At 44.7% G+C, this 13,391-nt stretch overlaps 1 protein-coding gene across 1 annotated transcript in view; it reads left to right on the top strand.

Moving 5' to 3' along the window:
- The window catches only part of LOC138491675 (mast cell carboxypeptidase A-like), a 165,198-nt gene that overhangs the window by 116,622 nt on the left and 35,185 nt on the right, over positions 1–13,391 (top strand). Inside the window, exon 8 of the mRNA XM_069618317.1 lies at positions 2,198–2,288. Coding sequence (XP_069474418.1) covers positions 2,198–2,288 — 91 coding nt within the window. The remainder of the gene's footprint in view (positions 1–2,197; positions 2,289–13,391) is intronic.

Raw genomic sequence — 13,391 nt, 5'->3', positions numbered from 1 at the left:
CGTGAATGGGGGATTTTCACATAAAAGGCAGGACTCTTGGGCTGGAAGTCAGAGTCGCCAATGGAACTGCAAGGAACCAAAGAGAAGTGGAGAAGAAGACGGCTGCTGCAACTACCGAGTCCCGGTGAAGCCCAGCTGCACTCCTGCGCTATCTACCCTTCAACGACAAGAGAAGATCCAGTCCGCAGTCTTCTTCCCTTGAGCCTGGTGGGATCAACCAGCTCATCTTCCACAGGCAGAGGATCCTCTTCTTGGTCGAAATCGTTGCACACAGCTGTAGTGGTCCGGATAACCACCTGAAGAGCCTCACCTGTTTTAAAGGAGCGCACCTTTTATTCACCATTGCTTTTGCTGCTGATGGCCTCAACCCTGGGTAGTGCAGATCGCCCCAGACGTCCTCCTTCTTGTCCCCACGACGGAAGCCACAGGAACTGTGAGTCTGCAGGAACTACCAGGAACAACTGCCATAGCACCAGCTCTTCTTCACTTTGAATAAGATACTGTGTCCAACTTCAAGGAACTGGGGTGAACCCCTTTCTCCTTACAAAAAGGCTTGTCCTTATGTTCCTTCCCTTTTATAACTTTTGCTTCCTCTTTTTGACAATATCTAAGTACTCCTGGAAATCTCGAATCGTGAACTGTACTAACCTTGTGATCCTCAGCAACAGGAACCCTGTTCCACTTGACACTGGCGCAGGCCTATTGACTTTAATTCACTTGTAGGAAAGTGTCCTCTGATTCTATCTGCCTTGACAAAAGTATTGCCTATGATTTTTATCTCCAACTCTTTAGTGTTGATTCATGTGCTAAGTGTGTTTTAACTCCAGTAACATTTCTTGCCGCGGGTACGCGTATCTTTAGTAAGACTGAAATGTCATTACTGTCAAAAAGTGGTCGCATCTGTACTCCGAGTAATGTCTTTCTTTCACAACACCGGTCTGTCAAAATCGAAGGTACTTACCTTTAATTGTACTGCACAAAGTGAATGAGTTGTGTGTAGTGTATTTTACGTGTGATTTTAATTTAATAGAAGTGAAGTGTTTTGCGAACAGATGGTCTAGAAATAAATGTACTTTTACTTTTCAACCAAAAACCTTGAATCAGTGTTTGCTTGAGTCACAGTAATTGTAGTTCTTTGTGTAATCTCTACTACTGCCCATTTGCTCTTGAGATAAGTCTGGCTGCTCCGCTACTGCTACCACTTTAACAGTGTAGTACAGGCTTGTACCAAAGGTGAACTTGTATTACCACTTGTAGTCTTAATTGTGTGTAGTGGTCCCCAAGGGCACTGCACGGGATTCTGCCTAACACACTTTAAGAAGCATTTGAATGGAAATGAACCACATTCCAATGTATTTTTGATTGACTGAATCGGACAAAATGTAAGAGAGGGACAATGCATTAACTTTCAAAGTCCAATATATTTTTTCATCAGATTGTGTTCAGAGAGAAATGAGTAACAGTTCTTTCTCAGGGAGAAAAAAAAGAGAGAATGGTGATGAAAGGTATGAATGGAATGTGGGCCTCGGTTGGCCCACTTATCTGAAGGATCATAAACCTGGCAGCAGGGAAAAATGATAGTAGTACTCACTCAAAAGAATGAATGGTTCTAGAAGTACCATTTTAAGAAAGCAAGCCTTATTCACACATACAAATTGAATATGTTCTCTATTGAAGACGGCTCCAGTAAATTAAAAAAAACAATTCATGTAATTTCAAAAACATATCGAAAGGAAAGATTTTAAAGCACGCAACTGGAGAACAGCGTGTGTTTTGCATTTGCCTCACAAAGAGTTTAACAGCATGTTTTGCAGACTCTTTGCAGCGTAACAACCATCTAGTAATTTCAATATAGCTCCTTAGGTTTACATGGTTGTATACAAAGTGGTACCTGAAGAAACAAATTTGAAGGATGACGCAAATGGCGATTGGATATATGCAGTGCTTTGCCAAAGTTTGTCTTCCTTTCATAAGTGCATTCGTGTTTCATACTCCATTGAGATTAATTTGCTCAAGACAACTCCATCTTGTTTCAAACAGATTTGTATTTTATTGTGGCGCACTTTGAATGAAGAGACGAAACTCTGCTGTAAGCAGTCACTATTTCACATTTAATCTCATCTGAAGTTTGAATGGAGCTGAGCTTAAAACCTAAATGCTAACATATGTTTTTTCTGTTTTTTAAAAAAATGTTTAGAACCGTTTATGGAGAAAAAATCGTTCAAAAAGTCCAGACAGTGAATGTTTTGGCACTGACCTCAACAGAAACTTCAATATTGCTTGGGGCAGTAAGTACTATTGAAGATACAACTAGAACAAATGCAATGAGAGCAAGAACTCCTCTCACAAATATGTATTGGACAGTCCAGTATCTAGTTAGAGGTGCACTGTCTGAATACCTTTGGTTTAAAGCTGTCAACAATATCTGAAGCGATAGGTATGCGTGGTTGATGCAATGACCCAAAATGTGTGCCAAATAATTTGGAGAGTAGGATATTAATTTGAATGAGGCCCACAAACTGCAAGCAGGAACCTCCAGAAATCTGGGACTAGTAGCTGGAGCCATAGGGAGCACTTCTCCTTCAGCATCACCCAAAGCACAATCCAGGACTCAATTTGGCCTTCCATAAATGGAGTCGTTTCACTCTTACAGCTCAGTACCACCTCACTAAGTGGGCCGGGGGGATAGCTCAGGGGCAACCTGTTTGTCTTGAAAGCAAGCCTAGGTCCTGCGCTTAGGAACGTGTCCCTGGTATTAAGTGTGTTATAAAAGAACAATTTTAATTGATGTATCTGCTTAGGGTGTGCCATAATCCCAGCCAAGGCCCAGTGCCCTGATACATGCAAAACCATAGCACCATTACCTCCGGTCCAGCCTTAGGAAAACACAAGGGCAGCACTGGACTGAAAGAGCACCCAATACACAGCAATGATACACGAAATAAGAATTTAATATCTGGCATGCTCAAGAGAATCAAGTTTCCAGGATAGTAAGATATGCCAGATAATATATTATACAGGACAATCAAATATGCTAGATAATGTTTATGATTGGCACAGTTCTCGAAAATAGTGCAACATTTCTAATCTATTTACTGGCACTTTACTACCTCGAATACTCTGTTATCTTGACTTTAAAACATCATTATCCAGAAGTGTATTATCCAGGATGTAGAAAAGTGTTTGGCAGAAGGGGACAGATTGAGAATTAGCGCCCTGACTAAAAGTAGGTTTGTTCATGGGCTGCAGATGGGAGCAAGTTGCCTACGAGAAAAGACTATGGTGAGGGGTGGTTTACTTCCTTGTCTGCGCACAAACCCACAATTCTAAGTGCTTGGTTTTTAATTCGTGTCAAGACAGCCTGACACGTGTTTCGAGGTGCAATGCTCTTCATCCGAGGCTGCAATGGTATTCAATTATACATGTTTTAACAGTAACACAATAGTAAAACCATTCCAAATTATATCCAGAATAAAACCACATGGGGCATGAAGGTGGTTTTTTGAAAACAGCATATAGCCCAACAAAATTTCAAATAATAAATTGTGCATTGTACAAAATAAACTTTCTTATTTTTTGCCCAAGATACACAAGCAATTTACGCACATACCGGAATGCAGACCAATTCTAAGTGGGGGCGGTGGCATAATGGAACCCATCTCCTTTTCTATAAATGAATGCCTAGCGCCATTAGTTAGTACTATACCTACTTTCTTATGAGATACAATGCATATACAACACCTAGGATGTTGCTAGTAACGCTTGATGTGAAAGCTCTGTACACTTCGATTAATCATGATAAAGCAATAGCAAGTCTTGATTACATCTATCGGGAACATTCCGCATCCTTTTTTGAACATGTTGAAATGGTCAAAGATATGTTGTCTTGCGCACTGTCCACTCATATTATCATAGTATTATCCAGGATGGCTTATGTTGTCTTGCGCACTGTCCACTAATATTATCATAGTATTATCCAGGATGGCTTTTAAAGACAATGGCCCTCATTAGGACCCTGGCGGAGAGGGTTTTACGCCGGCGTAGTGCATGGCGTACCTCTCCGCCAGACTACGAGTTCCCGTAGCGCCATGGATGATTTTTACGCCTGCTTTTTGCAGGCGGAGAAATCCATGGCGCTACGGGACTTGTTGTTAATTACGCCACCGTAATTTACGGTGGCGTAATTAACGCCTTCCCCACTCTCATTATACCCTATGGGGCAAGAATGGGAATGGGGAAGGGTAAAATGGGGATTGGGGACTTACCGCCCCGCCAAGGTCGGCATGGGGCGGTAAGTCCGCCAACCACCTTGGCGGAGTTGGCAGCTTAGCGCCATGGACCATGGTGCAAATTGCACCATGGTCCTCCGCCAAGGTCCTAATGAGGGCCAATTTGTTTTATTAGAATTATTAGGGTATATATTGAGCTAAGACCTAGCTTCGGGAAGCAATGGAGCTCTTTACCATCACAGGTGGTAGAACACAGTGAGGGAAGCAGAGAAAAAGGGAGTGGGGTTGTAACAGGGTAGGGCGAGGTTGGGCAATTGGCAGCAAGGCATCTGCAAGCGACTACGGGGGGAGACCGTAGGAAGCAGTTTGCAGAGTCTCTGGTAGGGTGGGGAGTGCAGGATGTGTGGACCTAGGTGTTAGGGAGAAGCCATTGATTCGCCGGCAATGAGCCGTGCCGATGAATAGAACGTTATGGCTGATGAAGTTCTTGATAACAAAGCTTTGACTGTATGATATCAGGCTGTGCCACTGTCACAGGGCAATGCCCCCCCCCCACCGTGTGAAGTCCACTAATTACAACACAATCTGCATCATTCTGTACTCCAACATTACACCAAGTTTAAACAGTTGCAGACTTATATGGGCTTACTGACACAATTATGTTCTTTTTATTTGAAAGCGATATGTTGACCCATTGGCATTCATTGAAGCCCTAAACCCATTGGCAGAGCTAGGGGTGCACGTGGAGGCGGGGTTCACTTGAGAGTCCTTTCAGATGTCAAGGTCACCCCTTTGTTACCTGCAAATAATTGAAATGGTAATGACCAGTGCCCCATTAAAGAGCGCATTACCCGCTGTGGGCCGGGCGAATCTGCCACCAATGCTGCCTGTCAACAATGCACATTTCTGAAAAGTAATGCATTGGGGTGGAAAGGTTTCTCTACTATACAACCCAAAAGATAGGTTTCCTGGAGGAAACTAAGATAAAAGCGGTTAAAATCCCCTGCTAACAATGGTATTAATTAAACATTTCACATGGGCAAATACAATTAGCTCTATAGTACAAATCTCCCAAATGCGAAAAGCACATTACACTAATGCATTTATGCACCAAGGCAAAAGACTATGGGCCTCATTACGACCCTTGCGCTCCCGGAATGAAGGGGGCTGGTACGGGACCGGCCCCCTTCATTCTGGGAGCACGTATTACGAGGTTCCCTTTGCGGGACCCGGACCAGATGTCTGGTAAAACCAGATGTCTTTTCTGGGTCCCGCGAGGGGAAGAGGGAGGTAAAAACGGGACACTTATCATGTGCCCGTTGTTACCTCCATCCCCATTCCCATTGAGCCCTCTGGGGGCTCGAACGGGAATTGGGAATGGTTCCTGCAAGGAGGACTTACCTGGTCCTCCTATGTCGGAATGAACCGGTAAGTCCCCATTGCAGGAACCCGGTAAAGGAGCCCGGTTTGGAGGCAGCCATGGAGCTAATAGCTCCATGGCTGCCTCCAAACTCGTAATGAGCCCCTATGTCTAGGGGAAAGATTGCTTTGGTGCAAAGATGCACCTAAAGCATAGATTTCTTTAAAGAAAGGAAGAGTTTGCCCTAGTGAGAATTCTACTTGCACAGGTACAACCTTGCATTCATAGCTGCCCTTACATTTAGAAAACACATGCCACGTAATCACAGGTGCTCATTTTTTGCCAGAAACCCGTTGATATTGTACTACCTCATAAATGGGGATTTGGAAATTATGTCTAGTTGGAAAAAAATGTACCCGAATGGAACCTAAGTCACCTGAATTTCAGGGGATTCAACCAGGTGTACCTGCAGACAACACATTTTAGGCGGTTAAGTCTAGTTTGCCATTGTCGGCTATAAAGGATTACACATAGTTGGAGTTTGTTTTCAGTCACAGGCAGCTTTCAGAGAGGCAGGTGTTTGTCGCTGCAGGTTGTTACTGGCTGGAGACAGGATTAGGACATTTAAGGAAGTGTTTAGAAACCGGAGTCAGAGTATTTTAATAGTATGAAGGGAAGTTGTAGTCAGGCCTCTGAGAGTTAGATTTAGGGTAGGGTTAGTTTATACAGTTTGTGATATTTTCATTCTCTTACAAACCAATCAGGTAGCACAGCAAGTTGAGTGCTCGTTCTGACATCTGTGCACAGCCTACTGACACAGGTTCAAATCCCAGCAGGACCAACTCAGCCTTTCATCCTTCTGAAGTTGATAAATTGAGTACCATGCAGATGGATAATATCGACTGTTGTTTCAGCGCTTACATGCCTGTGGGTTTGTAGCGCTATATAAAACTAGATATTAGTATTATTACGCTGTAGAACGCATTCAGTGTTTGAACTAGGTGAACAATACAAGTGCCATCCGGTGAGGCTAGGAAGAGGGAATCCCTGAGAGTGAATACAGCTTGCCTGGTGGAAAGAGACACATGCGCATCACTTTTGTTTCTGCTTTGCATCTATTGTCGTGAGAAAATTCCAGTGATTTTGGGAAAGAGGAGATTACCAGCAATTCTGTGGGCCTCATTACAACTCAGGCGTTAAGGGTTAACGCCGTCGTTAACCCTTAACGCCTGATTCCAATTTTAACGGCTGCTTTTAGCAGGCGTTAAAATCCATGGCGCTAAACCGCCTTGGTGCTAATTACGGCACCGTAATTTACGGTGCCGTAATTAGCGCCTTCCCCACTCCCATTATGCCCTATGGGGCAAAAATGGGAATGGGGAAGGGTAAATGGGAAATGGGGATTTACCGCCCCACTCACCTTGGAATGGGGCGGTAAATCCGCCATCCACCATGGTGTAAACATAGTTTACACCATGGTTGTAAAGTTGGTGTACTTACCGCCTGGGTCGTAATGACCCCTTGTGTCTTTAAAAGACTAAAAGTGCCAAGGAAAACAGAAATAGTCCCCATACTCCACTTCCCTGTGGAAAGGACGAAGAGAGGCAGAGAATCCCGAAGGAAAGCTAGTGCGAGACTCACATACGTGAGATTCATTGAGCCAGGACTACCTTCAAAATGCTCATCTCTGGAAAGGAATTAATAACTCATGGGCCATCGGCCGACTCTAGGTTAGAAGAGGAAGAGGAAGAGCAGAGAATTGCTGGGGGCAGCTTGTGTGAGGCACACACAATATTAGTTACAAACAGTAGCTGAGAATAAGGGAGGTGGTAGATAACATTCAGTGTCCATCACTTGAAGTGAGTGCATGAAACAGAGACCGTTAGGTGGCTCTTAGAAGTAGGAGGAGCACACCATTCCTGGGGGCAGCTATTTATGGAAGAAGGTCACTGAGATTTAGGAAGATACCATCTAGTCTCCATTTCTTGGAGAGAGTGAATGACATTCAAGCCATCAGGTGACTCTTTGGTGTAGGAGGAAGAGAGAAGTCCAGGTGGTAGCTTGTCCAAGACACACACTTTATTTGTTTGAGAAGGTAGTTGAGATTCAGGGATGTAGGAGACACCATGAAGTGTCCACCTCTTAAAGTGTGTGAATGACACATGGCCCATTGGGTGAATTTCGGTTAGTGGAGAAGGAGCAGGGAATCCCATGGGGCAGCTTCAACGTGGCACATGCTCACATGTAATCTGTGAAAGCAAGTAGCTCAGATTCAGAGAGGCGGAATATACCATCCCGTGTCCATCTCTTGATGCAAGTGGATGACACATATGGCATTGGGTTATTCTTAGGTTGAGAAGGAGGTGGCCCAGAGAATCCATGGGACAGCTTGTAAAAGACACACATTCATGCACATTTGTGGGTGAAGTTGCAGAGATTCAGTGAGGTGGAGAGACCATAAAGTGTCTGTCTCTTGACTTGAGTGAGTGGCACGCAAGCCAATCATCATCTACTGTGGAGAGGAGTAGGGATAGCAGAGAATTCCTGGTGACAGCTTTTGCTAGACACAAGTTCATGCAATATTTGTGGGAGAACCTAGCTGCGATCCAGGGAGGAGGGAGACACCATCGAGTGAATTACCATGTGTTGCATTGAATCAAGCCAGAGGCACAAAAGAGGGGGATGAGCTTTTCAGTTGTCATTTCACATCAGGGGCATCACTTTATGTGTTTATAGGGGATGTCTTAATTGCATTTGGTCTAATGAAGTTATCATTATTGCCATATTCCACACCCACCCACACAGGTCACTCTGGTGTCATCTTGCATCATGAAAAACATCTACTGAGACCGGCAGAGGAGATTTTACTTTGAGTTCCCACCACTATCTCACAGTCATAAGAGAGAGAGGAGTAGATATCATTTATTGAAAATCAGAGAAGACACAATATAGTTGATCAGCAGGAAAAGATTGAAATTACAGATTTCTATTTCCTGACACCCATGCACTGATAAAACAGAACACAATAATGTTGATGATGAAGATGACATGAAGCATGGCATAGATGAAGATTATAATCTATCAGTGTAAATTCAGGAATGTGCTTGGCTGCTGGAAAACAGTGATACTAAGGAGAACGAGGAGGAGAAGAATGCCATCACAGATACGGGGTCAGAAGAAGAGGCTTGGCCTACACCTGTGTACAGCGTGTTCAAGAAACAACCTTCCTACCAAACATCACAAAGTGCAATACGTTATCACGTGGCAGCTAGAGCCCCAACAATACCATGGTCACCATTGTACCCATGTTAGCCCAGCCTACATGTTGTTATCCAACAAAGACTATGGAAAGTGTGGCAGTACTTCTCACAGAGTAATCAGCAACCATATCTGGCCACTTGCATTCTGTGCAACTTGGGTCCCATAACTTTGCTGTCCCACATGATGCTACACCATATGCAGACGTGGGAAGAAGCCAACACATCTGAGGTGCATCTCTCGCAATACCATCAGACAAGAAGCATGCCACCACATTTCTACACAAATAGCCCTGAAAATACTGCTGTGTCATTTCTTGGGAAACCAAGCCCTTATCCTAATACTGAAGTGATACATAGATGTGATCCCAGTTGTGTCAGACCAGTATTGTGTTAGAGCTTGAGGGTGGAGAAAACGATCACAAGTCACATGATAGTGCCTGCTCAATGTTAACCTGGCTATAATGTTAGCAATAAACCTCTTGTTCTATTTTTCTTTTGAGAAACCTGCATTCCTAACAGCTTTTTATGAAAAGCTGATCACTGCTGAAAAATTCCCAGCCATCTTTTCATCTCTTGCAAGGCGGACCTAGAATTGTATGGGCCTCATTCCGACCCTGGCGCTCCCGTAATGAAGGGTGCCGGTACGGGACCGGCACCGTTCATTACGGGACGCCCTATTATGAGGTCCCGTTGCGGGACCCGCTCAGAACGTCTGGTCAGACCAGACATCTTTAGCGGGTCCCGCAAGGGGACCAGGGAGCTCATGACGGCCCGTTATTAACAGCCCTGTTATTAGCTCCCTCCCCATTGAGCCCTATGGGGGGCTCAAATGGGAATGGGGATGGGTTTTTTCAATGAGGAATTACTGGGTCCTCCAAGGTTGGAATGACCCGGTAATTCCTCATTGAAGGAACCCGGTACTGGAACCCGGAATGGAGGCAGCCATGCCCTTATTGAGGGCATGGCTGCCTCCATACTCGTAATGAGGCCCCATGTCTTTATTTTGGCCATTGTGAGGCATGTCTGTGTGCCACACAATCCATTTCACCATCAAAATGTGGACCAGTGGTTAGATGATAGACTCCATGGCTGTTACATAGCACTGGGTGGACTTTCCTTTCTCTGCCAAACGTAAAGGAGTCCCAGAGAAATGTAATGTGACACCAGGCAGCATTGCACATGCGCGGATTTCAGGATAGAATTCACAATGAGTTGATATCTGAGAGAAGGTGGAGGAGGTGGAGGCAAAGGGGCAAATGCCTCAGAACTTGCTGCATAAGACAATGTATACGTCTGCTGCCTTGTGAATTGGCAAGACACGGTGCAGGTCCCAAGCTTTTCCCATTTCCTTTACTTTTTTGTCACATGATTTAATCAGCAATTGTCAGCTTGTTAAAGAAATGGTCACTGTGACTTAGAGGTTGGGCTTGCATGTCAGCTGGACATACCATGACAAAAATGTACTGCGCCAATTGCAGATGCACTACAAGTTGCCACTGCACATCTCAAAGATCTCAGTGGCCTTACTTTGACGCTCTACTTTGCACATGTTGGACAGGCACACTGCATCACAGATTTTTGCAACAGAGCTTCATATGGAAAATTCCTTACACAGAGCTCATGGCGACTCGTTTCTTAAGGGTGGTGTCTTGGCAGGTGATACAGCTAAGGCACAGGTGAAGAGGGGTCTGTTTCAAACTTGGGTGGTGACCCAATGGTTGGATGGATTTAAAGATAACATTGAGTACCTGTTGGCTTCATCTATAAGTCCCTATTTCACGTTAAAAGTGTCTGGTTTTTATCCATATGTGTTGGGTGGAGGAGGTCTCGGAACAAACATCACAAAGAAGAGACACATGGCAAATGTACCAGGGTACACTGCTGCCTCACTTGTAACATCACTTGGAGAAAGAACGCAGGCAGCAGGAATAACATAAACCAACCCAAATGGTTTCAAACTACACCATGAATGTCATACTGAAGACTGACAGGATTGGCGGGTTAGCACATCATTGACACCTGCTGAATGCCTTGTGAGCAGTGTGGGTTCAACCTAAAAGGGGATATGCTGCTGGGTAACATTCTCAGTGACTCTGGCATTTTGACTATAGATCGGTCCTCATGTACAAATATGCTTGATTCATATCTGCCAGACACTTCACCTGTGGGATGGGATGATGGCCCAGGACAGTATTGGTGAAATTATCATTACATCTAGCCAGTGGCATTTGTGTGTGTTGCGATTGAATCTCTGAGCTGCCCCCTGCTCTCAAAAGTGTGCAGTCGGATATAGTTTTTAGTTTTTGGGGCTACTGTCTGTCATAGTAGGAGAGACCTCTTACTGCCGCATTTGAATAATCCACATTTATAAAAATGAATAAGTGCTTAATTGCACAGGCTCCATAAAATATCTGCCCATAGCCAATTCTCTTTAGGTGATGGTGGTGATTTGTTGCCCAATATACACGCCAGACACCGAAAGGTGCAATGGGATTGTTTCATGGTGCATGTGGTGGAGAGATGGATAGCTGTAGTAGTGACAACAGACTGAGGGGCCTTGACCAGTTGCTGACTTGCTGACAACAACATGCTTTTTCCTTTTATTGCCAGTACTGTCTTTTTGTTATGAATTGACACTTGCCAAGGGTTATCAGGCTCAAGTACACCATGCATCCGCCCCTAAACCTCTCAGGCTCATCTACAAAGCAAAGCCACCATGTAAGGGTATCAAACTCCCCACAGAGCACATCAACCCCTTAGTGTGTTCGGCCACCACCCAAATATTTCAGGCTCTCCCACAGAATGGAGACACCCCCTAATGTTCTCCCGTTCTTCTACAGAGTACAGCCCCCTAAGCCTAACAGGTTCTCCCACAGAGCACATCCACTCCCTAAAGGTCATGGACTCTCCCACATATTTCAGCCACACTCTAATGTTCAATGACTCTTCCACAGAGTGCTCTCCCTTTAATGCCTGGGGACTCTCGCTGAAAGGAATAGTCACTCCGCCTATGACTGCCTCATTGTTTCTCCCCTGTACAGACCCCTGAAGGTGGGAAGTGGAGTACTGCAGCATATTCCTCTCCATGGCATCCTCAAAAGCTGTGGAGTCCATAAAATGTGCCCAATGATGGCACAGTGCTCTACCCCTGGCCTGGGAGGTGTTGGCACCCAGGTCACTGGCGAGATCAACGGAGGACTCATTCACCCTAAGCATCACTTTTGTCCCATAGACGAATGTGGTTCCACAAGGCAGTCAACTCCAGAGAGTGGCCCCTGCCTCTCTGCAAGCCTCTCTTTTTTGCCAAGCTGTCAATGTTGCAGAAGACAACACACATATCACTCAAGGCAGTCTTCCATTGTGGTCAAATTACTGCCACACCTAGGATCATGACAACTGCTACAGTCTCAACAGGCACTCTTGCATCTGCCTTCCACTCTTTGCAATAGCAGATGCAGGGCAATGCCATTCTGCACCCTCCTCCTGCACCTCCTCACCTTAGTTCACCTTAGGAAGTTCAACTGCCTCCTGGGACAACACTACTGGAATGTCCTCCCATTTGAGGCTACTTTCTGACATGATATTCCATCAGGACCTCCTTCTTATGTGCACCATCATCCTGCTGGGTGACGCCCCACCTATAAAGCAACTCCACCAGCGTGCTTTCAGCAACAGTCCCCTCCTTCCACAAGAGGAACAAGAGGAACATACCTGTAATGCCACCAGCATCATGCCCTCCTACTCAATCACAGGCCCTTCCTCCCCTGTCTCTGTGGGGCCATCCACATCAGGCACTGAATGCCTTGATTCCAACTACTTCATGACCAAACCCTCCCGAATGGCTCTGTGTTAGGCAGAATTATATGCAGTACCCTTGGGGAACACCACACACAATTAAGACTACAAGTGACAGTACGAATTCACCTTTGGTACAAGCCTGTACTACACAATAAAGTGGCAACAGTGGCTGAGCAGCCAGACTTATCTCAAGAGTAAGTGAGTAGTATCAAATAGTTACACAAAGGACAGCAATTACTATGATTCAAACAAACACTGACTCAAGGTTTTCAAGTAAAAGAATATACATTTATTTTACTCTTCAGTTATATAACATTTCACTATTCTGAGCAGTTTAAAAATCACACTCTTAATACACCACACAATTCCCAATAAGTTCCAGACAAGTTAAGCTCACAAAATGAAGTGGGAGCAAAATGGCACTCCAGCAATTTAAAAGGGAGGGAAAGACAAAGTTAATAAAAAATGTAACCACACCAACAGGTAAGTACTCAGGGCAGTTGAGCAAGTGGAACTGCAATGATAGAATCAGATAGAAAAGGCTTAGGGCCAAAGTCACTAGGTCAAAAGTCTTTTGCTCAAGATCACACGGTTCACGGTAGTTCGTGGTAAAGTCTGTGGCATAGGTTCTGGATGAGGTTGATTGGCAGAAAAGTTAGTTCAAGGAGAAGAGAAGGACAAGCCCTCGGATTGGAGAAAGATTTCAAACACTTTCACCGCGGTTGAACGAAACAAACAACCGGA

The sequence above is a fragment of the Ambystoma mexicanum genome, chromosome 10 (assembly GCF_040938575.1).
Source record: "Ambystoma mexicanum isolate Mex_15411 chromosome 10, UKY_AmexF1_1, whole genome shotgun sequence".
Lineage (NCBI taxonomy): Eukaryota > Metazoa > Chordata > Amphibia > Caudata > Ambystomatidae > Ambystoma > Ambystoma mexicanum.
Note: the sequence above shows the minus strand (reverse complement) of the source record. Positions and strands in the feature narration are given on the sequence as shown.